At 42.3% G+C, this 16,365-nt stretch overlaps 2 protein-coding genes across 10 annotated transcripts in view; one reads left to right on the plus strand and one right to left on the minus strand.

The window, feature by feature from the left end:
* Positions 1 to 8,705, minus strand: part of nup205 (nucleoporin 205) — a 110,350-nt gene extending 101,645 nt beyond the window's left edge. Inside the window, exons 1-3 of one of the 2 annotated variants that reach the window (XR_015760504.1) lie at positions 8,552 to 8,705; positions 1,153 to 1,295; positions 396 to 567 (exon numbers count right to left, since the gene is read on the minus strand). Coding sequence is in view for 1 of the 2 variants with exons in the window: in XM_043708929.2 (XP_043564864.1) it covers positions 396 to 567; positions 1,153 to 1,295; positions 8,552 to 8,582 (346 nt within the window). In the remaining variant the exon portion in view is untranslated. The remainder of the gene's footprint in view (positions 1 to 395; positions 568 to 1,152; positions 1,296 to 8,551) is intronic. The other variant, XM_043708929.2, reaches the window with a different exon arrangement.
* A 470-nt stretch (positions 8,706 to 9,175) lies between these two features.
* Positions 9,176 to 16,365, plus strand: part of cnot4b (CCR4-NOT transcription complex, subunit 4b) — a 180,753-nt gene continuing 173,563 nt past the window's right edge. For 2 of the 8 annotated variants that reach the window (XM_087997520.1, XM_043708934.2), the window contains exon 1: positions 9,176 to 9,418. The gene's annotated coding sequence lies outside the window, so the exon portion shown is untranslated. The remainder of the gene's footprint in view (positions 9,419 to 16,365) is intronic. The other 6 variants (XM_043708935.2, XM_087997522.1, XM_043708938.2 and 3 more) reach the window with 4 other exon arrangements.

The raw sequence follows: 16,365 nt of genomic DNA on the forward strand, positions 1-16,365 counted from the left end.
TTGCCAAATGGTGACAAAATTTCAAAATGATTTAATTGGTTAGCATTAAAAAAAGCACTAGAGCTAAGCAAGACCTGATTCCTTTAAACACACAGAAGTCCCAGAAAAGAATAGCCGAATTCGGTCACTATGTAGTGAGCTTTGATTTTAAGTGAAGAAGCAAAGTGGGTAGATAAAATAACATATGAACAGTTCAGGAAGAACAGAGATGAAGAGAAGAGACACATGAGAGGTAACATTATAGCTGAACAATAACGAATGCAATATGCTTTGTAAGTTGTTCAGATAAAGCATACAGAGATGCAAATGTTAATGACAACGGTCCTGTGCTCAGCTATCAGTTTGAAACACTATTTCAGTAAAACCACTCACAGAATAACTTCAAAAGCACAGACCTGCCAGCAGTAACTCCACTGCAGAAAGCTCTCCGATGTCGAAGAGGTCACTCAAAATGAAAGCCTCGCTGATCAGCTGTTCTGGAAGCAGCCTGGTTCCCTGCTGACCCTGGATAGCAATACCATCAATGCTGGCTTTCTTCACTTTCTCCCGGTGCTGTACATTTTTAGCCTGAACCAAAAAAACTTAGATCAATCCCCATTAAATCCAACTTCACAAGGACCCTCCTGTCAGATCAGTACAGAGATTAAAATCAAAGTTTCTATATTTGCTCCTTCAAAGATTGCTACATATTACTTTTTCTCAGTTCTATTACTCAAATCAGTGAATGACTGCTGTATTAACAGCATGTCACAAGAATTGGGAAATTACAGTTCAAAACTTGTTGTTTACGACAGGAGCCATATCAAAAGATCAGAGGTTCAATTCCCAATATTTTCTGTGAGCTGGCCTGTTAAATGGATGCTCAACAATTGGTCTCTGTCATGATCCAAGACTCGACTACCTGTTGGTCATTTCTTGTTAAATGAAAAAACATCTTGCAAATATTAATCCATTGGAGACTGGAGGATCTTGTTGTTGTACGCTGTTGATTTACCAGGCCTTTTATTTGGGTTCTGAACTCTGCATGAGTCTCTTTATTTTGTTAAATGAAGTTAAGCTGGTGCAGACCTTCAAACCTGCCTTTTCTCCTGTGATCCAGCTGCACGCCTCCACTGGTAGAAATTACAAAATAAACAGGTGTGAAAAACTCACCGGATTCTTGAAGAGAGAGATGAAGTCCGGCTTGTGCTTTTTGAGTGTGAGATCCAACAGGTGAACAGCTTCTGGAACACGCTTCCAGATCACATTCTCCACCGTCTGCCATATCTCTTTGTATGGCCCCCATAGACTGGCAGCTGCACAAAACAGAAGCCAATCAATTACTCATTCGTGGCCACATTTTTCAGGAAAGTCCTAAGATACGTAGGGAGTTACGTTTAAAAAGCTTCGTGACTTGAAAATAAGCTCTTGTCTAAGAATTTTGTATTGAGCCACAATGTACTTCAGTAAGCCATGAAAAGGCAACTTAATTCAGTGCCTCACTCTATGGAACAGCAGGGACTTCAGAAATGTTAATAAAATGGTTTCTATGAGAGTTCACGACTGAATCACCTTTTAAGATCCTGAGCACTCAGGACTGAACTTTATTCATAAAACAAACAGACAAACCAAAAAAGAATGAGAATTCAAAAATCCTCAGTACCATTTGAGCACTACACCAAAATGTAACTCAAGCACACATTACTGAGATGCAAAATACTCAATGAACCATAAATGATACTCTAAATTTCAATTGACTTATACCATCCAGGTTTTAGATGTAGAAAACTTTACTGAATTTATTCTCATATAAAAGGTGATTTTCTGTCAGGGAGAATGGTAAAGCAGCTCTTTCTAAAACAAAAGAAAATTATAATAAACACAGAGCAATCCTGGGTGATCTTGTGCATGAAACATGCATGTACAGCAGCGACGAAGAGGGTTTAGCCTCTCGTGCAAGGGTGTTGGTGTAAATAGATTTTCCTACAATTATAGGGGCTTTAGTGAGACTATATCCAGAATATGGGGTGTATATTTGGTTTCTTTACATAAGAAAGGATGTTCTTCCTTCAGCAAGGGTGGAGTGAAACTTATACTTTATTCCTGGCATGAGGATTTGCCCATGAGGAAAGTCGATTTTCGCCAGATTTCAAAAGTGTTGATTGCATTGAAACACACATTTCCTGAGGAGGTTTGGCAGAGTACAAAGGAATCATAATTATCCAAATATCGATTATTGCAATTTCAGATTAACCGAAGATGATGTCAAGGTCCTGCAAAAATGTTTCAAAGAGGCAAGATTTATCTGTACTGAAGAACATGTGAAAACGCTGGGAAAAACAAAGAAATACAAGCAGCTCAAACATCAGCAACTAGGTAAAGGTTGGTTACACAGCTCTTTGCAGTGTTTTACAGCATTCCTGTCACTTTACCGGGCCATTCATGAAAAAAAAAATGGCCTGGAAACATAAAAGCATGCACAAGGCGGTGCTTCTGTCTTTCTATCGCGACATTCAGTTCCCGGAAACTGATGACAATGCTCTTACGATCGTGGAAGCTGTCTGGGACCTTGTTTAATGCTGTGATTTCATATAAAATACAGTGTTTTTTGTGATGTTAAGGGTTTAGTCTTTCTCAGTTTAACCTGTAATTGCAGAATGCAAAGATTAGATTGTTTAAATAGCAGACTCATTAAAATTACAGACTTAAACAAATTCTCCGGTAGCGCACAGCATTAGACTAGTCGGGCTTCCCTTGTTTAAGGTAAAATTGCTCATCTGAATAATCAATTATCCGAACAAAATACTGCCCACCCATCACGTTCGGATAATCGAGGTTCCTCTGTAGATGCCGAGAGGCTACTCTCCTCCGTCAAGTGTCATTGTCTAAGGATGAGAAGGTCAATTAGACATTTATTGAAGAGAAATTTCTTCACCCAGATGGCTGTGAATCTTCATAATTCACGACGTGTACACTTTGGGCTGGAAATGCAAACCAACAGATTATTGTTGGTTTGGGAAACAAAGGAAGATAAGCAGGAAAACAAAATCATGTATAAGATCTGTCATGATCTTATTCGACAGAATGTATGAAGTGTGTGTACTACTTTGTGGGCGGCACGGTGGCACAGTGGTTAGCACTATTGCCTCACAGCGCCAGAGACCCGGGTTCAATTCCCGCCTCAGGCGACTGACTGTGTGGAGTTTGCACATTCTCCCTGTATCTGCGTGGGTTTCCTCCGGATGCTCCGGTTTCCTCCCACAATCCAAAAAATGTGCAGGTTAGGCAAATTGGCCATGCTAAATTGCCCGTAGTGTTAGGTGTAGGGGTAATGGGTCTGGGTGGGTTACGCTTCGGTGGGTCGGTGTGGACTTGTTGGGCCGAAGGGTCTGTTTCCACACTGTAAGTAATCTAATCTAATCTACTCATACTTCTTATCTGTCAATATGTTTGGGTCAGGCTGTAAGTTTGCTCGCTGATTTGTTCTCAGACTTTTTGTAACCATCCGACATAACATCATCAGTCAGCCTCCGGCAAAGCGCTGGTATTATGTCCTGCTTGCTATTTATCAGTCTTGGTCTGTTGTGGTGGGTGATATCACTTCCAGTTCCTTTTCTGAGAGGCTGGTAAATGGGATCCAAATTGATGTGTTTGTTAATGGAGTTCCAGTTTGAATGCCAGGCCTCTCGGAATTCCTGTGCGTGTCTTTATTTAGCCTGTCCCAGAATGGATGTATTGTCCCAGTCGAACTGGTGTCCCTCTTCATCTGTGTGTGTGAATACTAGTGATAGTTGGTCATCTGTTTGGCGGCTAGTTGGTGCTTGTGTATCCTGGTGGTTAGTTTCCTGCCTGTCTGTCTGTCCAGTCTAATATTTGTTGCAATCAGAGAGATGTATAGCACGGAAACAGACCCCTCTCCCGCTAAACCTATGCCCTCTAGGCTACGGCTGTTTTCCGTGGAGCGTTGGGGGGGGGGGGGGTGACCTTATAGAGGTTTATAAAATCATGAAGGGCATGGATAGGACAAATAGACAAAGTATTTTCCCTGGGATGGGGGAAGTCCAGAACAAGAAGGCATAGTTGTAGGGTGAGAGGGGAAAAGATACAAAGAGACCTAAGGGGCAACGTTTTCACTCGGAGGGTGGTACGTGTATGGAATAGGCTGCAGAGGAAGTAGAGGAGGCTGGTAAAGTTGCAACATTTTTGTTGTGGTTCTGTTCGCCGAGCTGGGAATTTATGTTGCAGACGTTTTGTCCCCTGTCTAGGTGACATCCTCAGTGCTTGGGAGCCTCCTGTGAAGCGCCTCTGTGATCTTTCCTCTGCCATTTGTAGTGGTTTGTATCTGCCGCTTCCGGTTGTCAGTTCCAGCTGTCCGCTGCAGTGGTCAGTATATTGGGTCCAGGTCGATGTGCTTATGTGCCATGCCTCTAGGAATTCCCTAGCTGTTCTCTGTTTGGCTTGTCCTATAATAGTAGTGTTGTCCCATTCGAATTCATGTTGCTTGTCATCTGCGTGTGTGGCTACTCAGGATAGCTGGTCGTGTCGTTTCGTGGCTAGTTGGTGTTCATGGATGCGGATCGTTAGCTGTCTTCCTGTTTGTCCTATGTAGTGTTTTGTGCAGTCCTTGCATGGGATTTTGTACACTACATTTGTTTTGCTCATGCTGGGTATCGGGTCCTTCATTCTGGTGAGTTGTTGTCTGAGAGTGGCTGTTGGTTTGTGTGCTGTTATGAGTCCTAGTGGTCACAGTAGTCTGGCTGTCAGTTCGGAAATGCTCTTGATGTATGGTCGTGTGGCTAGTCCTTTGGGTTGCGGCATGTCCTCGTTCCGTTGTCTTTCCCTTCGGCATCTGTTGATGAAATTGCGCGGGTATCCGTTTTTGGCGAATACATTGTATAGGTGTTCTTCTTCCTCTTTTTGCAGTTCTGGTGTACTGCAGTGTGTTGTGGCCCTTTTGAATAGTGTCTTGATGCAACTTCTTTTGTGTGTGTTGGGGTGGTTGCTTTCGTAGTTCATTTTTAAAGGCATCTGGATGGGTATATTAATAGGAGGGGTTTGGAGGGATATGGGCCGGGTGCTGGCAGGTGGGACTAGATTGGGTTGGGATATCTGGTTGGCATGGATGGGTTGGACCGAAGGGTCTGTTTCCATGCTGTACATCTCTATGACTCTAAGGTCTCCTAAGGCCCTTTGTGGTTCACATTTCCCCATTAAAACAAAGTTTTAAAAATATATGTTAGTCATGTTTCATGACAACGCTCAAAATGTCAGTGATATGTACTACATTTCGGGCATGAGCCCTTCTTCAGGAAATGTCGATTCTCCTGCTCCTTGGATGCTGCCTGACCTGCTGCGCTTTTCCAGCAACACATTTTCAGCTCTGATCTCCAGCATCTGCAGTCCTCACTTTCTCCTAGAACATTTACTCAATTACCAAGTGATTGATGCACTTCATGACCAATACTTAAACTCAAAAACAATATGCTCTTGGCATATTTGTCTGTTTATTAATTTATGACAAGCCCTCCAATGGTGAATTCTCTTCATTCTTTCCCTGAACTTACTGATATATTTTACTCTCTACCGAGACTTTTTGTTCTCATTTCTTCCTCTTCCCCATGGCTCTCCATTCCCCCTTGCCAACTCCTTCTCCACCCCACTCCTCATCACCCATCCATCCCCCACCCAAGTCTCCCTCCACCATTCTCCAAATCATTCATCCTTTCTCAGTAGGCTTCACATATTCAGGAAGGAAAGATCACATCCAGAGTGAGACTCAACCGGAGTACGTACGTAGTTTGGGGAATTTGCAGGCAACGTGGCAATAGAACAGGATGAATTGAAGCCCAAGATCAGGACCCAGCAGAAAAGAGTGACAGCAAAGGTAAACATTAAGTTGATTGGTTGGTGATAGCTACTAATTTGACTATCTGTTACAGGTTACTTTCAGATTGAAGATAAAGAGAGGAAATACTTACAGGCTACAAACTACAAGACAAAACTTTGGAATAGCAAATTAAGAACAAAGTAAATAAATTAGAGGTGCAGGACCAGGTGATGTGTTGTGCTTATATGATGTGGGAGCAGGCTCATCATGACCACAGCTGCACCAAGTGTGGGATGCTTGAGGAACTCTGAGTCAGAGTTGATGAGCTGGAATCTGAGCTTCCAATACTACCACATATCAGAGAGGAAGTGAGTTACCTGGATACCATGTTTCAGGCAGCAGTCACACACCTTAGATTAACAGCCTTGAGTTTGGTCAGTGGTCAGGGACAGGAGCATGTCAACGAAATTGTGGGTATCACGTGCATGCAAGGGGGAATCAGGACCGGTAACTAAATTTCCAAGTATACACATCCTTTCAAATGGAGGCCATTGGGAAGAGGTTGCTTTGTTAGTATGAATTTAAATTGATTTCGAGAAGTGATACGAGTCAGAAGGCGTAGAATCTGTGTGGATAGAGCTTTTGAGCTGCAATGGAACAAAGCACTGATAGGAGTTATGTACAGGCCTCTTAACAGTGGTCAGGATATGGGGCAGAAAATAAATCAGGAGATAGAAAAGGCACTGTTCCAATAATTGTGGGGGACTTCAATATGTAGGTGGACTGGGAAAATCTGGTTGGTAGCAGATCACAAGGAAAGAAATTTGTCAAACATTTTGGAGATGTTTTTGGAGTAGTTTGTGGTACAGCCCACAACGGAACAGACAATTCTGCATATGGTGATGTGTAATGACGCACACTTGACTAGGAAGTTAAGATGAAGGAACCCTTGGGGGCAGTGACCATAATATGATTGAATTCACCTTGCAGTTTGAGGGGGAAAATCTGGAATCAGATGTAAGGATATTACAATTGAAGAAGCTGGCCAGACTTGATTGGAAGTCAAGCCTGGGAGTTTGGGGATAATTTGGGAAGAACAGAACTTCATTCCAAGGAAGGAAAAACTTACGAAGGTATGGAATAGGCAACCATGGCTGACAAGGAAGTCAGGGACAGCATGAGAAAGCAAAATAAAAAGTACACAAAGCGGTGAAGATTAGTGGGAAACCACAGGATTGTGACGCCTTTGAAAAACCAGCTGAGGATAACTAAAAAAAAAGCAGGGGGGGGGGGCGGGGGGTGCAGACAGAAGATGAAATAGGACAGTAAGCTAGCTACTAACAATAGAAAATTGCAGAAACTTTTTCTTGGATCGCTGTAACATAAGAGATGCAAGAGTGGATATTAGACCAGTGGAAAATGAGGGCTAAAGTAGTAACAGGAAATAAAGAAATGGTGGACAAACTGAACAGATTTGAAGAATTCTGAACAATTGAAGACACCAGTAGCATACCAGAACTTCAACAGAGTTAGGGCAGAGGTGAATGTAGTGGCCACACTAAGGAAAAGCTGCAGGGGAACATGGAAGTTCTGAAGGTCGACAAATTAGTGTTGGGACTACATTATTCACATTATACATTAATGACCTTTCAACACCAGATTATAGTCCAACAGGTTTATTTAAAAGTATAAATTTTCAGAGTGCTGCTCCTTCGTCAGGTAGCTCGTGGAACAGCATCATAGGACACAATTTATGATAAAAGATCAAAGCGTCATACAACCAATGTGATGTACTGAACAAACCTAGGTTCCTGTTGTCTTTTTTCACTTAGAATGGGGATACAGGCTTTGATTGATTAATATGTAAATCGCAGAATGTCTTTCAAGTAACATAAGGTTCTACCAGCATTAAAAAAAGTGACATCTCAGCTCAGACAGTGCAAAGGTGTGAGGTTAGAGTCTGTCTGTATCCCAACCTTGAGTCCAACTGGTTCTTTTTGCAAAGTAGGAATTTATAAATTGTCACATGGACTAACTGCCTACAGATTGTGCACTTTTGGAATAAAATAAAATATATCTGCAAATACTTGCCCACCCCCATCCCACCACCTGGCTACTGTCTCCCTGCACCACACGTACACCACCAACCCCCAAAGCAATCTGGCCACCATCCCCCTCCCCACCCACCATCCGGCCACTGTATTCAGCACCACATCCTATCCACCCGCCCCCCAATCATGCACCTCCACCCACTATCTGGCTACTGTCTCCCCTCTCCAAACCCATTATCCAGCCAGTCTCTTTCCATATCCCCCTACCCCACACCCACCACTGTCCCCCCCAGTGTCTCCACCCGTTCCCACTATCTCTCTTCCCCTCCCCCACCGTAAGGCCACCATCTCCACACCACTCCCTAATCATCACCCATCCCCTAATGGATCCCACTCACTCTTTCCCTTGCACTCATCACATCCACACACCCCTTCCCCGATCAGGCAGTCTGTCCCACACCTTTCTTGCTTCCCCTCTCTCCCCCGCCCACTGCTCCCGCTAAGTTCTTGTCTCCTTTTGGAAGATGAACAAACGCGGCCAATGGCCGAATGATTGTAGTGAGCTCATGACTCATCCCCCCCGATCCAGTGTTAGGATCAGAGGGTTGAGAAGTCTCCCCCCGCTGTGGGGTGCTGTGCGGGACGGGCGGACGCGGAGGATTGTGTTTATTTTTCACCATCTTTACTCACTAACCTGAATTTACCGCCATGGTCCTGGCCGCCATCTTGGAGAGGAACCGGAACCGAAAACCCCCGAGTTGTCTTTTGGGAGAAGGGAGGGTGTCCTTCCCGCCAAACAGCTCGACCGTGCCCGCACACGGCGATCGACAGGGCGCCCGTTAACTCTCGAGTCAACGGCCACGTCCCCGTCCCCCCAGATCTGCCGGCCGCGGGAGGACACGTGACAGTCCGCACAATTCCAGACTACAAGCCCCAGCATGCCCCATGCCCCATCGCCGGAAATAACCCCCAACACCGCCTCCCTTCACTTATTTAGAATATCACATCAAATTTCTAAGGGTTGCCCTTTTAGGGAAAAAAAATGCGTTTCACGATTGCTTCGAAGAAATATTGGTTTTGAGACGGAAAAAAAAACTGTCGGGTATAGATGTTTGAAAAAAGGCTCGGGAACCGGCCGTTTGGGCGGACTTCTGGGAAATGTGCTTGACCCTGAGCCGAGATAGACTACATCCCCTATAGTACACCGCGAACGGCGATCCCGGGGGCGGGACTCCGAGTGAAAGGGTAACGGTTGCCGGTGGAAGGAGCAGCGCATGCGCAGCTGCTTTCCTGCGCAGACTCCGTCCCGAGTTTCCTAAGGGAGAGGAGAAAAAAAGATGGTGGCTAGTGTGTAAATTGGAGCAGCGCCGGAGATATATAATTATATATCAAATTATCCGCAATAGAGGAGCAGAGGGAGCTATTCCGACTAAAGAAGACGGACAGAGGAAAGGGTGGGGAAGAAACAAGGAAAATCAAACCCCCTTTCCGGAAAACTAAGGCCAGTAGACGGTTCCAGGGAAAGGACAAGAGCGTTGGGAGCTCCTGCTGAGTTTGAACTGTGAGTCGGTGAGGGCTGAGAGGGAGAGAGACTAGGGGATCCTGGCACCTCAGCTGCTTACTGCTACCCGGAGGCTTTAGCGGTACATCCAGGCCGGTGCGGCCTGTCTCTTCACCCACCCCCCACCCCCAATCCTCCTCCAGCATCACCGGGGAGCGACACCACGCCGGGCATTTCACCGGCAAAGGTTTGGGGGAGAGCAGGCGGGCAGGCCCGCCGGCCGGCCTGAGAGAAAGCCTGTCTTCTCAACATTAGAGAGTTGCAATTGTTTTGAATGTGGTGAGAGGAGAGAGATTCGTGTGCTGTTCCTTAACCTCAACCGTTTCAGGATATGTCCGGGAAAGGGTTGTCCTTCCTTCTCCAAAGCGCAATTTTTATTTCTCTTTTGTACAACCTCTGGGATTGTGAATTTGCAACGCCTCTCAATTTTTTTTTAAACCAAAAGTTCATTCGCTCCTTTTGCAAGTATGTTTAAGGATAGGCAGTATGTCTTAACTTTGCTTGAAGTGTTAATCTATTTTTACTTAGGATCAAGTAGGTATGGAACAGGCCAACATTTCGTCTTAAATGTTGCTTCATTGTTAACAGTTGGGAGGAGTTTATAGAAACGAGCACAAGATATGATGGTTATTATTTATTCATCTGGGAGTCAGTACCAATATTTTTGCCCTTAAAATATGAGCAAGTACTTCTCAAGCAGATTATTCGTTCTTCTGTCTTTAATATTTTATATCTTGGTGACTGTAAAGGCTGACTGAAGTTAGGATTTATCAAGTTTAATTTGAGGAGAATAACGTATGGAATTGTAAGTTTGATTTTTTTTTAAGAAAATCATCAAATATACCAATGAGCTTTGAAGCAGCAATTCAGGCATGAGATTTGTGTAACAACTTTTAGTGTAAAATGGGAAACAGAGAGGTTGGTCTAAACAAATTGTAAAATACAATACAAATTGTGTAGAATTTTTCTAAGAGTTTTATTATGTCAATGATAGAAGGAAGAGTAATTATTAAATTTTGTTTGAAATTCTAGTAAATGCTGGGCTTGCACAAGAGGTTGGAGGAAATGGGGGTTACTATTGAGGAATAAAAACATCATATTGCCTATATTTTAAAAGAAAAATGTTAACACAGCTGTGTTTATACCTGTACCTTGTGCTCATGGCCCACGTTGAATGGTTGCTGTCCAATTTCCATGGAGCTGTAAATTGTTGTTTAATACTTCAGTTTAGAAAACAAAATACTCACTAAAGTTGCAAGCTAACACTTCAGAAATCTCATGTAGGGTAGGACCTGTTGACACCCTTGGTTAACTGAATAAACATGGTGCTATCTAGTAATTGTCATCGAGGAATGACCAACCTATGCACAGCAACAGTAAAGTTAATTGGCTTTGTGGATTGCAAAATCTAATCAGAATGATTATTTTGCAAATGCAGTGTTATGGTGGCGGAAAATGTTCTTGCTGTGTATGTTATGCAAAATTTATTCTCGTGTGTCGTCATGAAGGGGATGCTGCCCAGATAAATTTTTGCCTCACTTATTTTATCTCACTTCTGCTGAGACCTTTTGCTATGATGCAATGTTGTCATATTTGATCCGAGTGGTTGTAATTCACCTCCAAGGTGGAACAGGAGATGAAATACATCATTTCCCCACCGAAAGGTGATGCCATTTTTGAAGCACACCAAACTGATTCCACAAATTAGTTCAAAGAAGGTACTTGATCTGAGATCCCTTGTCAATGTGATCTGAAGTGTTCAGCAGAACTTGCTGAGTCTGTATGTTGGTTTCGCACTGACTGTTTGTCACATGGTGAGACACATTAATGGAATCCTGGATTTGAACATTGAGCTTAGCTTGACTGGTCCTTCTGTTGGGGTGATATTTCAACAAATTCCTTGTTGGTCCAACTTAGATGAATTAATTTTGTCGATCAACGTTAATCAGAGCTGTTTTTTGTTTTAAGGTACACTGAACCCGTACCATTTAATATAAATCTATAAATTGGTCGTCTGCACTTGTTATCACAAACACCATTAATCACAAAGACCCAATCCCATAATAATGACGTATTTGTGTTTCATTTGTTCCGATGTTGTGTATGAATTCGGTGCCGGATTCGGAGACTCAATTGCTTGACCCATTTCTGCCACGTGATAGCATCATGGCTGATGTGATACTCCAGATTCTCATTAACTTCAATAACCTTCCATCTTTGTTTAGCAAGAAACTCTGCTGTAGTATTCAAGGACTCTGCTTACATCAGTGAGAAACAGAAACCTGAGGATTCATGAACCTCAAAGATTTTTCTTCACTTCAGTCTTAAATGGGCAGCGACCCCTAGTTCTAGACTCACGCGCGAGCATCCTTTCCACATGTAATATTAAGGGGTTTTGACTTCATGCATGCTTCAAGCAAGTCACCTCTTATTATTCTGAGTGGGTACAAGCCTGGTCTATCCAACCTTTATTCCTAAGATAACCTGCCTGCTTCATTCCGAGTGTGGTAAACCCTTTCTAAAATAATTGTAAAAATATTTAGATTCTTCTTCAGTTAAAGAAACAAGTCATATGGTCTCACCAATACCCTGTCCAACAGAAGCATAATCTTTTACTTTTGTACTCTCTTCCTCTCAATAAAAAAGCACATTCACTTCGCTTTCTAAATTATTCGCTGTCTATCATACTTTCTGTTATTTGTGCACTAGGGCACTCAGTTCCATCAATCTCTGATCTCTTACCATATAGATAACATGTTCCTTTTTTCTTCCTGCCAAAATGGACAATTTCAGATTAAGGAGCTGGAACAACTGTCCTTAAAGCCCTGGTCTGGAGCGAGGGAAGCAGAACTAAGGGTAGCAGTGTGAACCAGGGTTTCTTACCATAATTCGCTGCATGGTGCTGAGAATAAATATGCATATATGAATGCTCAATTACGACATCATAACTCTGAGCTTTGTGATTGACCATCATGCGAGGAAGCATGGTCGCTTTGACCAGGATTCGGAGTGTACCTGTCTCAGTGGAGGTCTGTGCTTCCAGTTGTATATGCAAATGGGTAGTCAATATTTGAATTTAGTTGAAAGTTTTGAATGTTTTGGTAGATTAAGACAGAGTCTTTGAAATTATAGTCTAATGAGAAATAAGATACATTTTGACATATCACTTTAAATAGGTTTTCTGGCCTTATAACCAAAGGTTTTTGTAAAATCCCCATCTTACTATTTACAAATCATGCAATGGACTGTGCACTGGAACATCCACCCATTCACTGTACTTAACTGATTTGAGAAAATATCCAGCTTTGGAGGGCTGGAAACATGCAAGGAAACACAATGAAATATTTCTTTCTATATTAGCATTGTTACTTGTGTGTTTTCTTTTGAATAACTTTGAAATATACACAGCCTAATAAATGTGCTTACTGCTTTGTTGAGCAGTAATCTCAGTGCATTCTTACTGTCCACCTAGCTAGCTTGAACATTTAGAATTGATTGTTTAACTTCAGTTTCCTGCTTTCCCTTCTGCATCTGAAGTTACTGCACCTGCTGAGTTATGCCTCCAGACCTGTCAATACTTGTGCTGCTAACCAATCTTCCAAGTATGTTTGAGCATACATTAAATGTGCTATTCTGCTTCATATTTAACTTCTTCCTGAGCCTCAGATGTTTCAAAAGGAGTCACTGGAGTGACACTTCAGGTTATTTATTTTACTTTCCCTATTTTTGCGAAAAGGGATTATGGGTAGTTTGTAGCATTCCAACGATGTCCACTGACTAATAATTGAACCTGAGTGACCCCAGTACAAATAGTAATTTTTTTCCCCAAATTGATTTTCAGTAGCTTCTGCAATTTTGAGGGAATTTGTTGGGTGAATGTCCTAGTGAAGGCTGTAATCATGCGTGAATTGATTTGACATTTGTCTATTGCTCCACTGTCTGCTTGCTTCAGAGTTAATCTGGGAAGCATGTTAAGTTCCAGTAGTATTGTGGTTAAAAAAGGTTAGGTGCAAAATCTGTTGTGGGTATATTTAGTACATGAGAGACATTGCTATTTTGCTTGGGTGATGAGCAGTTTATTTTGCTTAATGGTCTGTTTATTGTGTAGGACGAGATATAACCTTGCAATGTTGACCACACTTAATTTTGGTGCCAGATCTGTTTCAAGAAAATCAACTGGCTTTTAACAGCCATCCTGGCAGCAGCGATGATGCATAAGTCAGTAACTGTTCAATGTCTTAGTTAGACTCATCAAGCATCATTGTTGCATCAGTGGAGCAGAGAAAGAATCTGCTTTGTTATCACACATCTGTGGAGGCCAAAAGAGTGTAATGCCTCCACGAGCAGAGGCTGCAAGGAACCTAACAGAAAAAAAATACACATTTCAACTCTTCATGTGGTTGAGATCCCAGCTGAGTTAGAAATGTGAAGTATTTTGGGGTCCACCTTAATGTTTTGATAGCCCTGTATTTCATTTGGAATTAACCCTTTTAATGTAGCTTAACATTTCCAGTTTTCTTTTGGATTCACCAGAATGGGGTCAGGGCCTTTCATCCTGTTCTGCCATTCAATTGGAGCATGGCACCTTAAAAATGTGCCCTCTAGTTTTGACCTAACAACGTCTGCCTTTTCCCTTCATACTTGGGAATCAGAAAAAAAAAATCTTGATTTTGAAATTTAAAAATCTAATCATTGGCACAGTGGTTAAGACTGTTTCACAGTGCAAGAGACCTGGATTTAATTCCCACCTTGGGTGACTACCCAAAATGCCAAGTGTTCTACTGATAGTACAGGTCTCGGACAAAAAAAACCATGATGAAAATGTGGAGAATTTTTAACCATCAGTGTTCTGCTGAATGTTTGGTATGAAACAGTATTCATATATCAGTTAGTTGGAATAGTCACAATGTAGAGTTAGCCTAGTGATAATTCATGCATCAATGAATTGTCCATCTAAGAGGAGGTAAGTTCACATGTGAGATTTGTTTCTTTTATATTGATACTGTCCATTGAGAGTTATAATCGTGCAGCATGGCAACAGACCCTTTGGTACAATTCATCCATTCCCACCAGGTTTCCCAAACTGAAGTAGTCCCACTTGCTAGAATGTGGCCCATATCCCTTAACCTTTCCTATTCATGTACCTGTCCATATGTCTTTTAAATGTTATAACTGTATCTGTATCTACCATTTCCTTTGGCAGTTCATTCCACATAGGACCTACCCTCTGTGAAAAAGTTGCCCTCCGGTCCTTTCTTAATTTTCCTCCTCTCACCTTAAAAATGTGCCCTCTAGTTTTGAACTCCCCGACTCTAGTGAAAAGACTTTTGCTATTAACCTTATCTAAGCCCGTGTTGATTTTATAAACCTTAATAACGTCAACCCCTCAACCTCCTACGCTCCAGTAAGAAAAGTCCCAGTCTATCCAGCGCCTCCTTATGACTCAAAGCTGCCAGTCCTGGTAACACCCCTGTGAATCTTTTCTGCACCCTTGCCAAATTAATGATTTTCTTCTGAAATCAGGGCAACCAAAACTCTACACAGTACTCCAAAAGTGGCCTAAACTACATCCTATACAATTCTAACTAGTATGCTCAATACTCTGACCAATGAAGGCAAGCGTACCAAATGCTGCTGCCTCCAGCCTGTCCATCTAAGACACCACTTCCAAAGAACTATGTACGTAAACCTCTGAGTCTCTGTTCCTCAACACTCTCCAGGGCCCTACCATTAACTGTGTAAGGCTTGCCCATATTCGACTTCCCAAAGTGCAACACCTTGCATTTATCCAAATTAAACTCCATTTGCCACCCATTGGCACAGCTGATGGAGATTTTGTTGTTCTGAGATAACCTTCACTGTCCACTATACCACCAATATTGGTGTCTCTGCAAACTTGCTAACCATTCCTTCGACATTGTCATCCAAATCCTTTAAATAAATGGGAAATAACGGTGGACCCATCACTAATGCTTGCAGTACATCACTGGTCAGACTGGAAAGCCACCCTCCGTCTTCCACTGTCAAGTGAAATTTGTATCCAGTTGGCAACCTCTCCCATAATCCTGTGTGATCTAACTTTATTAGCCAGTCGATCATGTGGAACCTTATCAAAGGCCTTTGCTAAAGAGCGGAGGACAGGAAAACCAAATCTTCTCTATCTCATGTTTTGATGTCTTCAATGTCTGAACACGTTTCACAGTACACAGATTATTTTTGAGCTTTAGTCAAAAGTGGCAGCAAAATTGCCCTGAAGGTCTCAGATACAGCATGCACCAACCTGGAATCTTGCTTTTTTTAAGTTGATGTTGCTTGAGGCTTAAAAGGATTCCACATATAATGCCAGTTTGAGGCCTTAGTTGATGCATTGTAATCATAGAACATTAGAGTAGTTGGGACGAAGAAATTATTATTTACGTTGAGTGAGTTATAGATTTCAGAAGATTTGAGTTCTCTGAAGTGCAGCATTTGCGCAACATGACAGCTTTTATGTGTTGCAAATAAAAACATGTTAACCTGCTTGTTGCAATCTTAAGGGACTCCACCTGCATTTTAATCAGTTTTGTCATCAGGATTTGTTACGTGGTAAAATTCCCAGACTATTCTTCAGTTCTGCCATGCTGATCTTTTTGCTTCTTGGCTTGTCGGGGGAACTTCGAGCAGAACATTGAGGGTGGATCACTAATCGCTGCAACTCTGTGCTGGAAGCAGTGAAAAATTTGAAGTTCTGAATTTAAAAAGTTGCTACCAGGCGACTGATGCTTGACAGTGTTTGGATAGCCTCTTCAGTGTTAATAGATATCCTGAAACATCTCATGTACGAAAGCATGAAAACTCAATTGTAGATGAAGAGTTAGAAAAAACTTGTGGGCTGTTCATCACTTAGTTGGCATCAGAGAATTGCTCTGGTAGAAATACTTGCACACATGTGGAAACTGACTGCACAT

This window comes from Chiloscyllium plagiosum, unplaced genomic scaffold, assembly GCF_037043375.1.
Source record: "Chiloscyllium plagiosum isolate Xiang-an unplaced genomic scaffold, Cpla_swu_hap1 HiC_scaffold_19, whole genome shotgun sequence".
Taxonomy (NCBI): domain Eukaryota; kingdom Metazoa; phylum Chordata; class Chondrichthyes; order Orectolobiformes; family Hemiscylliidae; genus Chiloscyllium; species Chiloscyllium plagiosum.